This window comes from Planococcus citri, chromosome 4 (assembly GCF_950023065.1).
Source record: "Planococcus citri chromosome 4, ihPlaCitr1.1, whole genome shotgun sequence".
In the NCBI taxonomy this organism is placed as follows: domain Eukaryota; kingdom Metazoa; phylum Arthropoda; class Insecta; order Hemiptera; family Pseudococcidae; genus Planococcus; species Planococcus citri.
In genome coordinates, this window is record NC_088680.1 from 2,909,616 (window position 1) to 2,929,527 (window position 19,912).

At 35.9% G+C, this 19,912-nt stretch overlaps 1 protein-coding gene across 2 annotated transcripts in view; it reads left to right on the forward strand.

Moving 5' to 3' along the window:
- LOC135845062 (RNA-binding Raly-like protein) overlaps positions 1 to 19,912 on the forward strand; it is a 196,293-nt gene that overhangs the window by 91,797 nt on the left and 84,584 nt on the right. For both annotated transcript variants that reach the window (XM_065363526.1, XM_065363527.1), the window contains one exon: positions 10,909 to 10,926. In XM_065363526.1, coding sequence (XP_065219598.1) covers positions 10,909 to 10,926 — 18 coding nt within the window. The remainder of the gene's footprint in view (positions 1 to 10,908; positions 10,927 to 19,912) is intronic.

Genomic DNA, 19,912 nt, shown 5'->3' on the forward strand with positions numbered 1-19,912 from the left:
ATTTTCCAAGCCGAGTTGGAAATCCAAAATTGACAATGTACTCCAATTTCAATATGCTATCAAGTCGACTGCAAGTTGGTTCAAGTCATTTTGGAGCCTCAAGCGACCTTTTGAAAATTACTAGAGCCTCCAACAGATTTTAGAAACTTAAAATTTCATTAAAGGCAGTTGGAAAGCAAAAATTCACTCTATAAACGTTTCAAAAATTTACTGGAGGTTCCAGTAATTTCTAAAAGGACGCTGGATGCTCCGAAACGACTTGAAATGTACTTGCAGTCGACTCCCTAGCGTATTGAAATTAGTTTACAGAATACATTTTAGCTTTCTAACTGTTTTTAATAAAATTTTATGGAAATTTCAAGTTTCAAAAATCTACTGGAGGCTCCAATAATTTTCAAAAAGTCGCTGGTGGCCACTAAATGACTCAAACCCACCAGCAGTTGACTTAATAGCGTGTTAAAATTGGATTACAGTGTGAATTTCCGCATTCTAACTTCATTTGATGAAATTTTGTGGAAATTTCAAGTTTCAAAAATATTCTGGAGGCTCTAGAACTGCTCAAAACGATTTGAAATTGTTTCCAATCGATTTGGAAGGTCGAAAATAAGGTTTGTCCCAAATTTCAGCTTTACAGCTCAATTTGGTAAAATTTTGATTTTTTTTTCTCATTTTTGGCCTAAACTTGATTTTCAAAAATTTACCAAAAATCGAAAAATATATTTCAATTGAACTGGTCATGCTTATAGGAAATTTGACGTAGAATAATTTTAGTTCAATCACTTTTTTCCCTCCGACCCTTCATTTCGGCGATATAGCCGAAAAACGTAGATTGACAAAGGTCAATGACCTTTCGCGGGGGTAGCAGACAAGTTGCAGTGTGCAACTTTGGTCAAAATATTTTTGAGTCTACCGTGAATCGAGTTCACGTTTTAAATTGCCGATTTTCATTTTTTAAAACAATTTTCATAAAATTGACAACTTTACCCCCTCCTCAGTAAGGGTGAAATCGCCATTTTGGGAAAAGCTGGACTTGTCATGCTGATAGGAAATTTAGCGTAGAACAATTTTCTTCGAACATTTTTCCTCTCGGACTCTTCATTTTGGCGATACCCCCGAAAAACCTGTATCGGCAAAGGTTAATGACCTCTTGCGGGGATAGCGGTCAAGTTGGGGGGGGTGCAACTTTTGCTGAGTTGTTTTAGAGACCAATCTGAACAAATAATGTGAAATTCAGCTTGCCCCTAATTTTTTTGAGGTTCGACTAAAAATTTTGCTAAAGTGACTGGACTATAGGTACCAGGCATAGCCTCTTCGGCCAAAATTTCAGCATGCTCAAGTTCATACCTATGGGATGAAATGGTCTTTTTTCGAATTCACTTTTTTTTCTCGTATCCGGTCGACATGCCTAACTCAACATGAAAAAAAAACACTCAATCTAAATCTAAATACCCTTCTCCTGCCAGTACTTGAGGAATCTAACTGCCTCATCGTCAAGTGTCCCATTTAATTTTCCTGGATTGATTTTTCCTGATGCAGTGGAACCTTGATAACTCGAAATCCAAGGCGAATGATCATTCATTCTACTTGGATGTTTCGAGATAATCAGCTTCGAGTTATGCAGGTAAGATTTCGAGAGCGTTTGAGTTATAGAGGTCTTACAAAATGAATGAATTAAGGGATATGTAAGTGCATGAAAGATAGAAGTAGAATTGAAATATTCGAGTTATAGAGGTAAACACCAGACAACGTACAACTTATAGAGGCTTTCTCCCTATTCTCAACAAAATTTTAGCTTTGAGTTACGACTGATTTGTATAGTTAATTTCAACTTATCCGAGTGAAGTAAACATTGATTGTTACGGAGATTTTGAGGGGAATGGAGGTTGGTTCGGCTAATAGACGTTTTCAAGTTAAGGGTATTCTCTACCTCTGGGAAAACGTTCAAAATATGAAGCCGATTTGTTCGTTATTTTTTGATCATTCGTTCATAAGATTGCGTGTAATCGAGTGAACAAATTTAGTAGTACTTATGTCCCTCAACCCGCTCCCATCTAAACTTCAGACAAGGATTTCTCCGCGAATTTTCAATTTTTTTCACCAATGCTAATAGTTTATCATCGAAAGCGAGGGTATGTAGCCATATTTTCAAATTTAGCTTTTCCATTGAAGATCTGAGTATCAATAGTACCTCCATTCAATTCACAATGACGGCCACAAAATGACATAAATCAAAAATATCTCGACATACCCTCGCTTTTGAATGTTTTCTGAGTAAAATAAACCAAACCCCATGAACATCTGTCCAATAGTTTTCGCACAATCCCCGACCAAAGTAAGTAGTTTTCATCAAAAATTGCTACTGATAACAGGGGTAGAGAATAGCCTTAAAAAGTTTCGAGTTATCAAGGTTCCGCTGTAATTCACACTCAAATAAGTGCTTGTCAGTCTGAACTTTGCTGCATTCACACAGATCATCATCAGCCAACTGCCATCTACGAGTATCAAGGTTGTACTTAGATCATGTGACTATGCCCCTGTTAGGTGTTTTCCACAGTCCATATTTCAGATATTCTCCACTTGGTAGGGCTTCCTGCCTGGTTCTTCCATCAGCACCTGCATTTAATATGCAACATCTATCTATGCTGGGAGTATCTCTTAGTTCTTCAACTGTTTTCATGAAACTGTGCCTTGATCTGAGGTGGGTTTCTACCAGTCCTTCATATCCATACATAGGATGCTGCAGATTTTTTAATATCTTCGTCTTCTCTGTTGTGGATGCAACTTCACGTCTGACTACTGGCGGGGAAATTCCACCCAACTCAATACAGATTATTCAATAGCGTTGGGTGTAAGCACCCTGTCACCAATCTATATGCTTTGTTTAAGGGTATATCAACTTTACTTGCATGTGCTGAATGACTCCAAACAGGGTAGGCATACTCCCCCACTGAATAGCCCAGTACTAGTGTAGATGTTCTCATAATTTGGGGCTTAGCTCCCCAACTGCTGCCTGCTAGTTTGTGGATTATATTGGTTCTTGCTACCACTTTCATTTTAGTTGCCTCACAGTGCCTTTTGTAGGTCAAGGACCTATCTAGGGTTATACCTAGATATTTGGGGTTATCTGCATGCTTCAGATCTGTTCCACTCCATTGAATATTCAATTGTCGCTTTGCTTCACGATTTCTGAGATGAAAAGAGCATATGTGACCTTCTCTGACAAAATCGACCGTTTCGACAAAAAAAAGTGTCCAAAATAATGATGTTTAAAATGAGTTTGTTTTAAGGGTTGAAAGATCAGATTTTTGAGAAAAAAACATTTTTTTAAATTTTGTCGAAATGGTCGGTTTTGTCAGAGCGGGTCACATATCTCTGTCTTTGTTGGATTTGGTTTGAGGAGGTTATCTTTATATGTAGTATGTGTCCAGTTCCTCTATAGCCTGGTTTAGTGTGTCCTCCACCTCCACAAATGTATCATGTTGGGCAGTTAGTGCAAGATCATCTGCATACAGAAAGTGGTTAGTATGTGGCCCAATTGGTTGGTCATTGGTGTAAATGTTGAAGAGAATTGGTGACAAAGCATTGCCCTGGGACAATCCTTTTCTTTTGTGGCTTCCAGGTGCTGTTTTTACCATTGAGTGTCACATAAAATCTTCAGTCTTTCATCTACATGGTGACTATCTGTGTAAATTTAAAATCCTTTGTAAGTTGGTATACCTTATACTGGAGTAGTCAGTGGCATACTATGTCAAAAGCTGCTGTGAGGTTGACAAACACTATACTCCAGTGACTTTCTTCTTTTCAAAGACATCGTCAATGTGCTGTGTTAGGTGTAATATCTGGCCAGTGCATGATTTCACTGGTCTAAATCTAGCCTGGGTGGCTGTTCCCAAAATATTTTTGCCTCTGCAATCTCCGAAATTCACGTAATGAGCATCACAAATTATTGGCATTATCTTGAGAAAAAAGATTTTAATTGTTAATTAGACTTTATAAACATACGTCGAACATAGTTGCTTTTTGGCGACGCAAATGACGCAATGTTTTACGTTCATTGCGTTTGATTGCGTAGATTGCGGAGGCAAAAATATTTTGGGAATAGCCACCCTGCTGTCTGATCAGCTCTTCATCTATACAACCAGCCATGCGATTCAATATTGCTCTTTCAAAAATCTTATATAGGTGACACAGCAGGGAGATAGGCCTGTAACTCTTTGGGTCATTTGCATCTCTGTCTGGTTTCTGTAATGCAATAAGATGTGCCTGTCGCCATAGTCTTGGCATTCTTGAAGTTTCTATACAGGTATTAAACACTTTTTGGATCCAATTTATTGCCTTTGGTCTGAAGTTTAAATCTGTTCAGTATACATGTTATTCACACCGGCAGCCTTCCTATTTTTGGACAATTTGATTGCAGACTTCACTTAAATGGTTAAAAATTCTGTTCCCTGACTGGATGACCTGGCCAAATCCGGCTGATGATGGTATGAGTCGAATTGATATCCAGCACAGACTGTTTGGTCAAATATTTGATCCCCTGAAGTAGATACGCTGCAGAGATGGATTATTTGATGTAATTTTTTCTCATTTTTTGAGTTTTGAAATTTTTAATTTCTGAGTCAGAATTTTTTTTACACAATTCGCTTTTCAGAATAGAACTTCTTTCGGACTCTTAAGCAGTGCTTATCCTTCCTCCTATTTAGGAACCTTCAAATAAGGATTTTTAAAGCAACAAATTGAAACTTTCAATTAAAAATTACGTACTTCAAATTTTTCAATTTTTTTTTTACTTTTATTTACTTATTCCACTATTTTAATGTTTTTTTCAACTTGGTGGGTTTCATACAAGGAGACCAAAATAGCTTGGGTTGCCAGGGACCATTTTTTTGAGAAAAAAAATATGCAGACTTTTTGAATAATTTGGATTTTTTTCTTTTTTCTAACCAAAAAGGAGGGAGGTTCCCGTTACGATTTAATTTCAAGTTGAAGAGCTAGACTTTTCAGGGAATTTTTTCCTATAAAAACCAACAACTTGGGATGAGAGGGTGGGAGAAACAGAAAAATGTTCAGGAAAAATTTCCAAAGCATAAAATAAGGAGCAACCCTGAACTCTCGAATTGAATTTTTTAATTTCTCGCACACATTGTGTTCAGTCATCCAACTCAACGGGTAATTTTGAAAAATGATGTTTGTATTTTCGCTCGATTCTAATTCGAAATCAAATTTATCGGAAATGACCAGCAGCGTACGGCACCCAAAACGTTTGCGAACAGAGACGAAAACCAGGGGGGGTTGCAGATAACATTTACAAATGACTATCAACGAAATACGCCGACCGGCTAAATTACAAGGAAAAGGTCAAAAATTAAACTTTATAAATGCGCCGAGTAAAGGTAAAATAGAAAAAGGTAATTACGTTGTTGATGATAGAGTTTATGGAGCGTTCGTCTTCGCCATTTATACGTACGAATGTACGTAGGTAGAGGTACTCGAGAGTCAAGAGTGCGATGGGGATAAGGGCGACGCGACGCGCCATTTCCAGATACTGTTTTTAATTTAGCTTAAGACTTTTTACTTAACATAAAGATAACACGATTGCTGTTTCCGTTGAATTACCAGCAAACAATGAAGAGAGCGTCGCGTTGAGGATGGTGAGTGGGAGAACGGAGCGTATAAATTTAAAAGCTCTTAAGCAGATATGTTGACATTGTAGCGGTACTTGAGGCGTTTTCGTAATATCAATTAAGTACTCGTACCTCTACCTACCCATACGTACATACAAGGGGATGTTAATTTGCCATATACAAACACATATGTACTTACTCGTGGTACGAGGTGTGGCGAGAAATTTGCGCAATTGATTTTAATACTCGTACATATAGACTAAAGGGCGTGAAGTGTTGGAATATTTCGTGGCGGAGGGCGATTAATTTTTATCATTTCGTATCGCTCGATGAAATATGAAAAACGGTCGTTGATTTATCGCAGCCATTTAAATATTCGTGTAGCGCCGGAGTGAGAGATCGAGGGAGACGAGGCGAGCGAAAAAAAAGGGTTAGCGTTAAAATCTGAAAAATTAGCGGAATTTGTAATCTAGATGAACCTCCGGACAGAAATTAGCTACCGGTGTAATCACAATTCGCGAAATGTTATTTGTTACGCTAGAAATGAAAAAATAACCGAGTTAACATTTTTACGGGGCATTGAATGGAGCTTAATTGAATTTACAGAGTCGTAGGTTACGAGGCATATTATGGTTGCGTATTTTGGTAATTTCCCAAGAGTTTCTTACGCTAGGTAAGGTACCTTCCTCCGAGTACGTTGCTGCAATTACCTCTCTCACATGCCATCGCTGTGGCTGCGGATGTTGCTACTGCCGCAGTTCTATATAATATGTAACGTATTAGAGAGTAGAGACCATAAGGTTTCCGCCACGCTCCGCTAATATTTACGATTGAAAATAAAAACTTAATTATTGGACCTGGTCCTGGTGCTGGTACTGGTCGCGCGGTGTTTGTATTCGATATTTTAGTCCCTGGATAAAATCAGTCTTCTGGGTTGAGGTGGCTGATTTGTGGATTTTTGCTTTTTTCCCAATCATTCGAGTTTTGGGAAGAAATTTTGACAATCCCTGTAAATAACGTGAAAATCAAGAGTATAAAAGAGCAAAAAGCTTGAGTTGGGGCATATGTCCTCAAACACGTTTTCAATTTTAAAAATTTTCACCAAATTTTTAATTTATTGTATTTTGCAAAGTTCTAATTTTCCACCTCCCACCCCCCTCCTCGATTGTTACCTCGGGTGAGAAAATTCCGTATTTTTTCATTTAGGTATCTCCTTTCTGCAGAAAAAGTGGTGCCAGTAGCTCCCCCTCCCTCATTGAAGAAAAAGAAAAAAATGACCAGAAAATCAATTTATCAAAATTCTTTGTTTCTGCGTCAGAATTTTTTTGAATACATACCCTTTTCAAGAAAAAATGTTCCCCGCCCCTGCAAACCATATATTAGCCCCCTGGTAAGGAGTTCCTCAAAATTGAAAAAAATCACAAAAATGAGAATAGGTAAATCAAAATTAGGAAAAATGTGTTGAAAATATCTCATTTCCACATTAGAATTGTTCTACATGAACCCCTTCTCAAGAAAAACCCATTGTTGGACCCCCAAATGATGTTGTCTCTCTTGTATGGACCCCTCCTCCCCTCAAATTTGAGAAAATTGAAAAAAATATGTATAAGAATTTTTTTGAAAAGTTTTCATTTATGTGCAGAATCTTTATGAATACGCACTTTTTCAAGGAACCCCCCCCTCCCAATCACCTAAATCAATTTGGTTTCCTATAAAGCCCCGCAAAGTCGAAAAAAGTAAAAAATAATGAAGTAAAAAATTCATATCTGTACATTTTTCGAAAAATGTTTCATTTCTGAGCAGTGTACTTGTACGCTTAGATAATCACTTTTTCAAGAAAAACGCCTTCTGGTCCTCCAAATTTGAATATTTTTATCTCTAAAATAGAATACGTCTGGATAATTCATTTTTCTAGGAAAACCTTTCCTCAGTCCTCCCCTCCCCCACAATTCTGACTATCTACATAGAGGAGAAACCTCCAAAGCTGATTTTTTTAAAAATGAAGGTAAAGTGTTCTCTGCGAGGAAAGTTTCAAGTCATGGAGATGTTTTTTGCTTTAATCCTGAAAATGAAATCTCATTGATAGGGATTTTAAACGATTTTTTCCAAGTTTTCAAAAGTCTTACATGTACAAGAGGTCAGAACGTCAAGTCTTCTGTGAAAATTTGACACAGGTAATTTTATTACAAGCTCTTGAAAGTCAGACTTGAGATCTAGACGTCCATTTGATGTTACTCAAAGTCGAAATGTCAGAAATTGGTCGTTTTTCTACATACAAGTTTTCAAAAGGCGTTTCAAGTTCTTAAAAGTCAGACAAAATATTGTAAAATTGTAAAAATATTTGTTAGTGATGAATTTTTTTCGAGTTTTTAAAAGTCTGATATAGGGCATTCTGGTGTATTTTTTACCATGAATTCAGCTGGAAAAAAGTCGAAAACTCACCTGGTGACTTCTGGTGAATCTGTCACTAAAAGTCATCAGGATTTACCAAGGGGTCACCAGATTTTTGAAATCAATACCCAGGGACATTAGGGCATTCTGGTGAATTTTCCATCACAAATTCAGCTGAAAGAAAGTCGAAAACAAAATCACGAGGACTCACCACTGGGTCACCCGGATATAGAAAATCAATTTCCAAGGTCATTACGGCATTCTGTTGTATTTTTCACCATAAATTCAGCTGAAGAAAAGTCGAAAACTCACCTGGTGGCTTCTGGTGAATCAGTCACCAGAAGTCACCAGAACTCATCTAGGAGACACCAAGCACTAAAAAAAAATTTCAAAGGCTCTGAGGACATTTCCATGATTTTTTCATCATAAATTCACCTTTAAAAAAGTCGAAAACTGACTAGGTGACTTCTGGTGAATCTGTCACCAGAAGTCACCAAAGGCTCATCGGATATTGGAAATCAATTTCAAAGATCATTAGGGCATTCTGGTGTATTTTTCACCATAAATTCAGCTGGAAAAATGTCGAAAAATCACCTGGTGACCAGTGAATCTGTCACCAGAAGTCATCAGGACTCCCCAAGGAGTCGCCGAGCACTAAAAAAAAAATTTCAAAGGCTCTAGGACATTTTTGTGATTTTTCTTCATAAATTCACCTTGAAAAAAGTCAAAAACAGACTAAGTCACTTTTGGTGAATCTGTCACCAGATGTCACCAGGATTCACCGAGCAGTCACCTAGCACTAAAAATAATTTTCAAAGGCTCTGGGGACATTTCCGTGATTTTTTCATCAAAAATTCACCTTTAAAGAAGTCAAAAACTGACTAGGTGACTTCTGGTGAATCTGTCACCAGAAGTCACCTGGATTCACCAAGGAATCACCCAGCACTATTCTAATAAAAATGGACCAAATCTTGGGATTGGTAAAAATTTTATTTTTCGAATTCCTTGTTTATTTACAGATTGGGAAATGGGGAGGGGGGGGGAGGTTCCCTAGTACGATTTATTTTTACCAACATGATTGGAGACATTTTTCTCATGAAACCTGACAACATTAGGGTGTCATCAAATATTTTTTTCACGAATTAGAATTCTCCCCTCCAATCCACATGGTTAGTCTTGGGTGGAGATAAGGGGCTAAAATTGATGCATGAGTTAATTGTATCTAATTAGTAGGGCAACCCAAAATATGCTCTCATTCAAGGTAAAATATTCAATATATATTCGATTTTTTGAGGTGAAATATTCGACAAAAATATTCGATTAACCCTAAATATTCGAAAATATTCGAAAATATTCGAAATCAAATTTGGTATCGTTTCACTCGCCTTTACAAGCACATTACAAAAATGGCTACATCATTGGGTTTTGTTTCCTAAATCACATGCACTATTCGAAATTTCACAAAATGGTACAAAATTGTTGAATTAAAATTCTATTTTGATCGTCAAAAAAAGAAAAAAAATCGAAGCTTAATTTAAAATTCAATCTTTATCATCATTTCATCAATCATCAATATCATCATCATTGAAAAGAGCCATTTCTGTGAAAATGACATTTCCTGTGTTGCGATTCTCAAAATGCAAAAATTTCCAAAATATTCAAAAATATTCGATAAATTGCGAAATATGTGGTAATTTTAGACAAAAATATTCAAATAGCAATCAAATATGTGAAAATATTCATTTTAAGGCAAAATATTCGAAAATATTCGAAATGAAGTAGGTCTTAAATGAAAGGCAATTTTCTGAACCGTAAAATGATTTTGTTACATTTGTAATAGGAGTGCAACAAAAAAACATTCAAAAAAATATATTGGGTTGCCCTACTAATTAGGGACTCGACTGAGGTGTTGGAATTAGAAAGTTCACAATTTCAAAGATTTTGTCTGATATTTCGATTTTTTCATATTTTGTAAAATGGGAGAAGGGGCTCACCGGTGCCACTTATTTTTCACCGAGCGGGCTGAAAATTTCATGACGTGATTTTCTCATCTGAAGTAACAACTTTAGGGGGTGGGAGGGGGAAAAACGAAAAAAAAATTCCATCATATATGAATAAAGTACACCTACAACCCAATTTTGCAATTTCTCCCTTCATAAGAGAATCATTCGATGTGACAGACTTTTACGTATTTCAACAAAAGTTGAATTCTCGAAAAAGGCATTTTCAAAATTCATATTAGGGGCTTATGGTCATAGTTTGAGGCATTTTTATCAATTTCCGTTTTTGAAAATTCTGAATCGTTGTTTAGTATAAGGTTTTGTCTGAATATTATCAACTGATCCTCCCCCCCCCCCATCACTACCACCACCACCTCGTAATTTTATCATATTCACCAATTACTTCATAATTTGGGCGAATAGAGATTTTTGATCAAATCTTATTGAATTTCCATCAAATTTTAATTTTTGAATTCTCCAGTTTTTCAAAAAAGTGCTATAAATGGAGTGAAAATGAAATTCAAAACTTTTAAACTCGGATTTAGGTACCATTTTTGTAACCAGTTTTGATCGATTTAGGCACACATTTTCAAAAAAAAAAAAAAAAAAATTCTGTCGGTTCAAATCAAACATCTTCGATTTTTCAAATTTTGTCAAAAATAATTATTGGAGAAAATTTTGCATCCTTTTCCACTACTTGTATGACAATTTGGTTTCTAAACGTTTTAACGTAGAAATCTTCGTCTTGAGAACGCACACACACACGCTGACGTCTTCTCGTTCTCTATTCTCAATTACCTTATTGTACGTAATATTATAAAATTAGATCAAATATTGCTATGCTAACTTGTCTATTTACGAGTATACTCAAATTGTTATGTTTTCTGTTTCAGGGACTACTTCTACGACAGGTACGTACATCATTGACATAAAACCTTATTACCATCGGGTGACTTTTTCGCACATCGAACTGTTGGCTGCAAATTGGAATTCTTTCGCCCCATAATCGGCTCGCGTCACATGGCTTCGATCAAACGAAACCCCTTCTTTTCTATTTGTATTACGAATTTGAAACTCGTATGCGTACGACATTCGGCAAAGTAATGGCAAAATAGGGCCAAAAAGCGCGTTTTGTGTGCGTGGCCTCGAATAATAGAATCCTCGGCGTGGAAATAAGTAAGTTGCGAGTTTTCTTTTTTCCTTTTTTTTTCTTCTCTCGAGCCATAAATTCGATCGAGCTCGACGAGCTAATTTTAGCTCCTAAGAAGCTATGTACATAGATGTATACGGTGGGGGTGAATCGAATAGGTGTTTCTTTAAAACTCGAGTATACGTAGGACGTAGGATGACGACGACGAGGCAAATAAAACGGATAAAAATCTTGGCTAATCGGGCGTTAGTGAAAAACTAATTGTCATTGATGGATTGAGGCGCGCGTGCATTCAGGCAACACCCATCGTAACATCGTAACTTGCGGAAGATTAACGACGTCACCATCGGTATTCGACAAACTACCAAACATCACGCTATCTCTTTTAACATACCACCAATTACATTATGATCGTTGTACCTCGCCCCCTTTAGACGTGCGAGGGGAGCGATGCTAGTAAATGTCTTTTTAAAACTTTACCTACGAGTATACTCGTATACGTGAGACAGCGAGAGAGAGAACGTGGTGCAGCAAGTTTTCCATCAAAAGTGACAAAACGAGAGTTTGTGTGCTTTTTTCGTGACTGCTGCGTCGTCATTGTTACCACACACGGACACTAAAAGCCATCAAATTAGCTGTGAATTATAATTCGCAACGAGGTTATAGTGTATCTACAGGGTGTCCTCATTTCCAGCTTGAAACTGCCTGCAATCCACTTTCGAATTAATGTCAAGATACAGGGTATGTAACAGTTAGTGAAAATAGTGAAAAAGTAGTAATTTTGAAAATTGGTAGTGAAAGTAGTGAAAAGGTAGTGAAAATTGGGAAGTTCAATTCAAAAAAAAAAAAAATTCAGTAGTTTTTTTTCAAAAACAGCACTGTGGGGTTGCCGATCAACCAACTTTAATGGTTCAAAGCTTCTAGATATATGTTCCAATCTGTGTTCAGTGATCAGCGCTCCTAATGTTCCAATCTTTCTACCCCTATCAATCTTCTTATGAAGCTGATATTTTAGATATTTCACTTCTAAAAATTTTTCCCTATACATACTCATGAAAGTCCAGTCATCACAGACCTTGATTCTGATCATCTCCCTGTAATCACCAAAATTACACTTAATGATGGGATTCTTTGTCATACTTCCCCCGTCTATTTTAAAAACAGAGCTGGAAGAGCTTCCACCTATTACTGAAGAGATTTTACAGAGCACTGAAATTGACTCTCACCAACTTGACTCTCTGTCTAGAACAATTCTTTGTGCCGCCTCCAAAGCTCAAAAAGCAATCTCTATAGTCAGTGTAACAAATTCTAATCTTCCTTTTCCTATTGTTCGACTCATCCTCGAAAAAAAATCGCCTGAGAAGACAATGGCAAAGAACAAGAGATTATTCCTTGGAAAATTGCTTGAATCATCTTACCAATAATGTACAAAAAGATTGGAAGAATATCCACACAGCAACTACCAAAGATATCTTGAGAGCCTATTGCCCAGTTCTTCTTTATGGAATCATACTAGAAGTCTTCTCAACAAACCAACGTTATTACCTCCACTAACTCATAATAACAGATCAGCGACTGCAAACCACAAAAAATGTTTATTATTTGCTGATTTTTACAAAGATATTTTCTGCAATAGAAATACAGACACTCTTGATATTTTAACTGAACCTAGCAATCATCGTCTTCGCAAAATGCTTAGTCAAACTTCAGTTGAAGAAATTCGCTATAGGTATTATCAAAAAAATCAAAATCCGGAAATCACCAGGCTTGGATAACATCAGTAACATTATGCTTAAAAACATTCCAACAAATATCCTAACGAGCTTCAAAACACTTTTCAACTCTTGCCTTCGAATTGGTTACTTTCCTAATGCCTGGAAAATTGCCAAAGTAATTGTGCTATCCAAAAAAGAATCTCCTTCTTTGTCTCCTAATGATTATAGACCTATCAGTCTTCTCTCTTTTCTATCCAAAATCCTTGAAAAAATTAATCGTAAACGTATTTCAGACTTTTTGAAAATGGAACAGATTTTGCCATCTTTTTAATATGATTTTTGTAATAAAATGAGCACAGTTCATCAGTTGCATCGAATGATACAACTTATTAACAATGGCTACGAAAAGAAGCAATTCACAACTGCAGCTTTTATAGACATCAAAAAGGCCTTCAACTCTGTATGGCATTGCGGTTTAATTCACAAATTAGTTACAATCAAAACACCCACCTTTCTACGTAAAATCATTTCTTCCTTCCTTCAAAATAGGAAATTTTATGTTCAAATCGGCGATGAAAGCTCTTCGCTTCGAGGAATCAGCCAAGGTGTACTGCAAGGCGCTGTATTGAGTTCAACATAATGAAATAGCAATGTTTGCGGATGACGATGATACGTGTTTACTCAGCCAAAATAATGATCTTGTAATTGCTCGTAATCAACTTCAAGCTACTATCAATGAATTGGAACCATGGTTTGAACACTGGAAACTTAAGCTAAATCCTCTTAAACGTGAAACGAAAATCTTCACACTTTGCAAAATCTCACCGACTCCAGAAATCTTAATTGATAACACTGTGGTACCATGGAATACATCAACAGTTGAATATCTCGGTGTACACTTGGACCAGAAAGTCAGAAACTATCTTTCAAAAACTATATCGTTCTCAAATCACGTGATGCCTACCTCAAGCTGAGCCGATAAATACATATTTCTTCTTCTTCTTCTTTTTCAAAAACAGCGGAAATTGAGACGGACCGAGGCTCTGGAAGGGGATGAATGAGATCATTTCGAAATCTGACGTCATATTCGTGTTCAGGGGGTTCAATTTCTGTAAAAAACGAAATCAGTATGGCAAAATCTCAAGAATATTATATTTTGGGAGGGCGAGAGGGGTCGAGGCAGCGAATTTAAAAACCGAGAGATAATTATTTCGCATTGTACTCGCAATTAACAATTTTTTCCGCAAGTCAAAGAACAAGAACCCCAACGACTCCTTATAGGTTTCTTTGAAACTGAAAACCATTTCCAGTTAAAGAAGAAGAAGAAGCAAGAAAAAAATGAACGTACTGCTTAAAACAAACCCTTATCCATTAATTAATGCTGTTTTGATAATCCTGCGGGGCAGCGGCACAGTTGGTTGGTTTGACGACGAACAGAGTTGGAAAAAAAAGCTTTGTTTTGCGACAAGTTTTATCAGATGCGCCGTTAACGACTTGCAAGCTCGTTTGTACATTTTAATAGGATTAAAAGTGTTTTCCTTTGGCAGCATATTCGGCGACTAACCAAGAAATTGGTCTCGTTATGAATAAGAAGAAAGAAAAAAAAGAGCGTACACTAAGAGGACGACGCAACGAGTTAGAATATATTTACATAACGTTTTGGTCTCGTTTGGTGACAGGAAAAAAAAAGAATCAAGCGCTTTGTTTTGAGAAACACTGGCTATAAGGTATATATAAATGGTACACGATGGTAGGGTGGTGGAGATGACGATAGCAGCGTAGCCGTAGCCGATAAAGAATTACGTCGATGATTCGCAGGAGATTCTCTTATCCCTTTTCATCCACTTGTGCTCAAGAAATGTCATCGACATAAGTATCGTCGTGTACGAGTACGACGAGTATACTCCGCCGTTGTCCTTTTCCCCCTATTCCATTCCGCGTATGCTGGCTTTCTCCAGCACGTATTTTATAACGTGTACTTGTTGCGTCTGGCTGTGGTGTCGAGTGGGTGGATGAGGCTCTCTTCATGTGGCGTTGGCTGCTGCTGGCTGGCTGGCGTGCTGGGTGTTGCATATATCTCTTTGAGCTTTTCGCTCGGTTTAACTGAATTTAAGCCGCTTAACTAACCATATTTTTGCCTCGATTGGCGCTCACCTTCGTGATATTCGCGGATGTATTTTATTAATAAGGTGGTTATGGGGTTAAAAGTCATCGTGTTGTTGACCAGATAGGTAACGTATTATACAGGGTGTCCGGCGTGTGAATGGCGTTACTTTCGCTTTCATAACCAGAATTTTAAGAGTTGAAGATTACGTTAGAATTTGTAAAAATTGGTCAAGAAGTGGATTTTTTTAGTTCCAAGAATATTTTTTGAATTTTTTCAAATGGCTGACCCAATGTTGAGAATTTATTGCGATTTTTTCCAAATTCAATTAGTTTGAAAAAAAAATGTAGAAGTCGAGAATAGAGGTATCTGGTATCTGCACATTTGGATTCGTCAACTTTATTTTCAACTGTGACCAAAATATTCAGAATAAATTGAATTTTTTCAAGTTCCATATTACCTGAAACTATCGTTTATGTATTAAAATTTAACAGTAATTCACCAAGAATTGCCAGAAATTTACCGAAAATTATCATAAAACCATAATTAGTAATTAACCAGTAATTATCTGATATTCATAGGAGTATACTGAGAATTACCTGTTATTTACCAAAAATTAACAACAGTTACTAGAAATCACTTGAAACTTCCATTTACCAGTAATTACCTGTAAGTTACCTGTAATTTACCTAAAATTACCTATAAATTATCAAAAATCAACAGAAATTACTAGAAATTACCTAAAACTACCAATGCCCAATTTACCAATTACCTGAAATTTACCAAAAGTTACCCAAATTAACAGTAAGTTACCTGAAATTACCGATAAGTTACCAGAAATTATTGATAATTTACCAAAAATTACAAGTAGTTTGCCAAAAATTACCAGCAAAATTACCAATAAGAATTACCAGTAATTTACCAGATATTACCTGTAATTTACCTAAAATTACCAGTATTTTACCAAAAATCAACAAAAATTACTGAAAATTACCTGAAACTATCAGTGCTTAATTTGTGATCTGTCACGAGAAAACCAGCATACAAAAAATCGATATATTTTTTATGGTGGATATTAGTAGTACTTAGGGTGCTGAATCCTGAATCCGACTGTGGGAGTTGAAACGTTCGCGAACGATTCTCTTGACCCTAAATCTGAGGTCAAAAAAGTAGAGCAACTACAGTAAAAATTGAAAAAAAATTTTTTGATTTTCTTACAAGGCATGTTCTGGGGAGTCGAAATGCAAATTTTTGCAACAATCGGCTGACATTTGGAGAATTTGTGCCAAGGCTTGAGCTGGAAAAATCAACTCTCTTCACCTTGAACAAATTTGTTAAGAAACGTGATAAATTTAATAATAATAACTTATTCTTCATTAATAATTCATACTCGAGTAGTTTTTGCAACATTTTTGGCAAAAAATTGAAAAAATTGATTTTGGGAAATTTTGATTAATGGACTTGGCAACCTCGAAGGGGATGATTCTGAAAAAAATACCGGGTTATGTTGGCATTCATGGAGGTCAAAAGTGGTGCAAGATTCACGGACTTACAAATTTTAGATCGCCTGATACATCGACTCAAAACTTCAAATGCCCTTCCTGTAAAATTTATGTTTTGGACACTAGGTTGGTTTTCTCATGACAGATCACATTTACCAAAAATTGCATGTGATTTACTAGAAACTACCTGTAATTAACCAGAATTTACCTGTAATTTACCAAAAAATACCCGTAATTTACCTAAAATTACCTGTAATTTACCAAAAATCAACAAATTATTAAAAATTACATGTAATTTACCAAAAATTACCTGTAATTTACCATAAATTACCTGTAATTTACCATAAATTACCTGTAATTTACCAAAAATTACCTGTAATTTACCAAAAATTACCTGTAATTTACCAAAAATTACCTGTAATTTACCAAAAATTACCTGTAATTTACCATAAATTACCTGTAATTTACCATAAATTACCTGTAATTTACCATAAATTACCTGTAATTTACCATAAATTACCTGTAATTTACCATAAATTATCTGTAATTTACCATAAATTACCTGTAATTTACCATAAATTACCTGTAATTTACCAAAACTTATCTGTACATAATTTACTGAATATCAACAAAAATCACTGAAAATTATCTAAAACTATCAGTGCCTAATTTACCATGAAATTGCCTGTAATTAACCAAAAAAACCTGTAATTTACCAAAAATTACCAAAAATGGCTAAAAATTACATGTAATTTACCAGAATTTATTTTTGTGATTTTCAGGAAATTGCCTGTAACTCACCAGAAATCACCTGTAATTTACCAGAAATTACTTGTAATTTACTGAAAATCAACAAAAATTACTGAAAATCATCTAAACCTATTAGTACTTAATTTACCATAAAATTGCCTGAAATTAACCAAAAATTACCCACAGTTTACCAGAATTTACCTGTAATTTACCAAAAAAACCTGTAATTTACCAAAAATTAACAAAAATGACTAAAAATTACATGTAATTTACTAGAACTTATTTTTGTGATTTTCCGGAAATTTCCTGTAATTCACCAGAAACTACCTGTAATTTACCAGTAATTACCTGTAAGTTACCTGTAATTTACCTAAAATTACCGATAATTTACCAAAAATCAACAGAAATTACCAAAAATTACCAAAAATTCACTAGTAATTTACCAATATGAGATAATTTGGCATTTCAAAACTTTGAGTAGATTTTCGGACAATTTCAGGGAAAATTTCCAATTTCAAATGCAGTTTTTCTAATTCTTCGAGGAAATCTCATCATTTTTTTTTCAGTTTTTGGGAAATTTTGGAATGAATTTCCAATTTTAAATTCTTTGGCCGATTTTTTAAATAAAATGTTTTAATCATTCACCTGTAAAATTTTCGAACAACTGAAAATTCTTTTTCAAATTTTGAACTAATTTTTAGATGATTTTCGAGGGATTTTATTTTATTTTTGGATAAATTCCTGCAAAGAAACCTGTCGGTTATCGAGTCGTCAGCATCGCGGGGGTAAAAAATATGGCCATACTGTCAATGTGTACAGTTCCCCTTCCAGCCTCGGTTCATCTGTCTCATCACCGGATGAGATTGGTGATGAAATAATCATCCGTTCGGTCGGCCATAGCGGCGTAGCCAACGTGGCATATGAGTTTGTTAATTCCCTTGAGAAAAAACGGTAAATGTGTGTTTATAATTATTCTTTAACATGTGTTAATATTTCGGTGAACGTACATCGGCATCGTTTCAATTCGTGTTGAAGTGCCTGTTGATTATTCGTCAGTTCGCGAGCTTATCGTGTATTTCTAGTGCGTTGTGCACGTATTATGGTGATGGAGCCCCTGAATCCTGGTACTAATTGTAAGATCTATTGAACCATAACGATCGTTTATCTCTAATTATTCGCAGTATACTGGCCAGGTATGGGTGAGTGTGCATAGTAAGATATAAAAGTTTCTGGAATATTTTTAACCACCTTTCTTTTTTTACACTTGGAAAATTCTGCAAGAATTTGATCTTTTCAAAATATCTAGTACAATTTTGTAAGTTTCAAATTTTGGCAATTTTTCGTCACTTTTTTCAATTTTTAACTAAGCAGTGAAATTTACCAATTTGCTTTTGAATACGTTAGTGGGATACTTTTTTTTTTTTTTTCAAGAATTTGACATACTTGAAAATGATGTTTTTGTTTCAGAGGGGAGGGGAGGAATTTTCCACAGATTTTTGAACGAGTTTCACGATATTCATAGCAAGAATTTGGTGTCTTAATTTTAAATCTGATTAGGGATACTCCATCTCGAACCATATTTTTCACAGAAAGGAGGGGGCTATGATGTTTCTGTATCGAATTTAACGTATTTTGGCTAATCAATCTGGTGGTGGAAAATTGTTCTTGCTCAGATGCGTTCGTTTCTAGTTGCTTTTTTCCTCATCAGTCATTATCGTCATATCAACCACTTCTTTCTGGAGAAATTAAACGAATAGGAAAACATCATTAGCATTCGAAGGGATGAAAAAAAAGGGAACACTGTTCATTTTCGATATCTCGCTTCCTAATTCAACTCAGCACTCGTATCTGTACAGCTAAAATGGTATTTCGTATAGTATCTCCCTTTACAGCGTAGAATAAATGAACGGAAAAGTACAGTACAAGGTACGTGGCGCATTGACGCTGTTATCAGCATCGCTGTAAAAATACGAGTAACTCGAATTCGAGTAAAATAGTCTAGCTGATGGAAGAAGCAACGCTGTGCGCGCTATTAATTTCGATTTAAACTAATTTCAATTCGGTATATCGATAAAATTAAGAATATCACGGAGAGAAGTCGAGCCAGAGGGGGAGGCGACGCTGGTATGAGAAAATTAATAACGTTTAACTGGTGGTAATAAAAGCTCATTAATCTTCATGATGTCGATTTCGTCGAAGGCACCGCAGCAGCCACCCCACGCCGTGCCGCAGCAACCAACTGGCAAATAATTGGTCTACGATAAGAAGAATTGTTGCGAAGAAAAAAAGGGAGAAGAAGTCGAAAGCAAACGATTCGCGAAAAAGTTGTACTATAGGTTGAGCAGGGGTATTTGAGGAAAGATTTTTTCGCCTGCCGCTGGTTCGAAACAAATCACGCGTAATAGCTAAAAGCATTTAAAAGTTTACAGTTAGCATGGAAATTAATAGAATTAAAGGTGAAATTTAGCGTCTAGCGTCGACCGTCGCCGGTGGTGAGTTATTGTCGGGTTCGTGGGTCCAGTTTTGGTTCTTCTGGGGTTTGGAGAAAGGGGGGATGTTTAGTGATCCGCACCTGTGAAAATGATACGAGGGCTTGGATTTTTGATTATTTCAAGTGGCTTATCTAACAGATTTTGTTTATTTAGGTCTACATATATTTATTCATACAGCTTACCT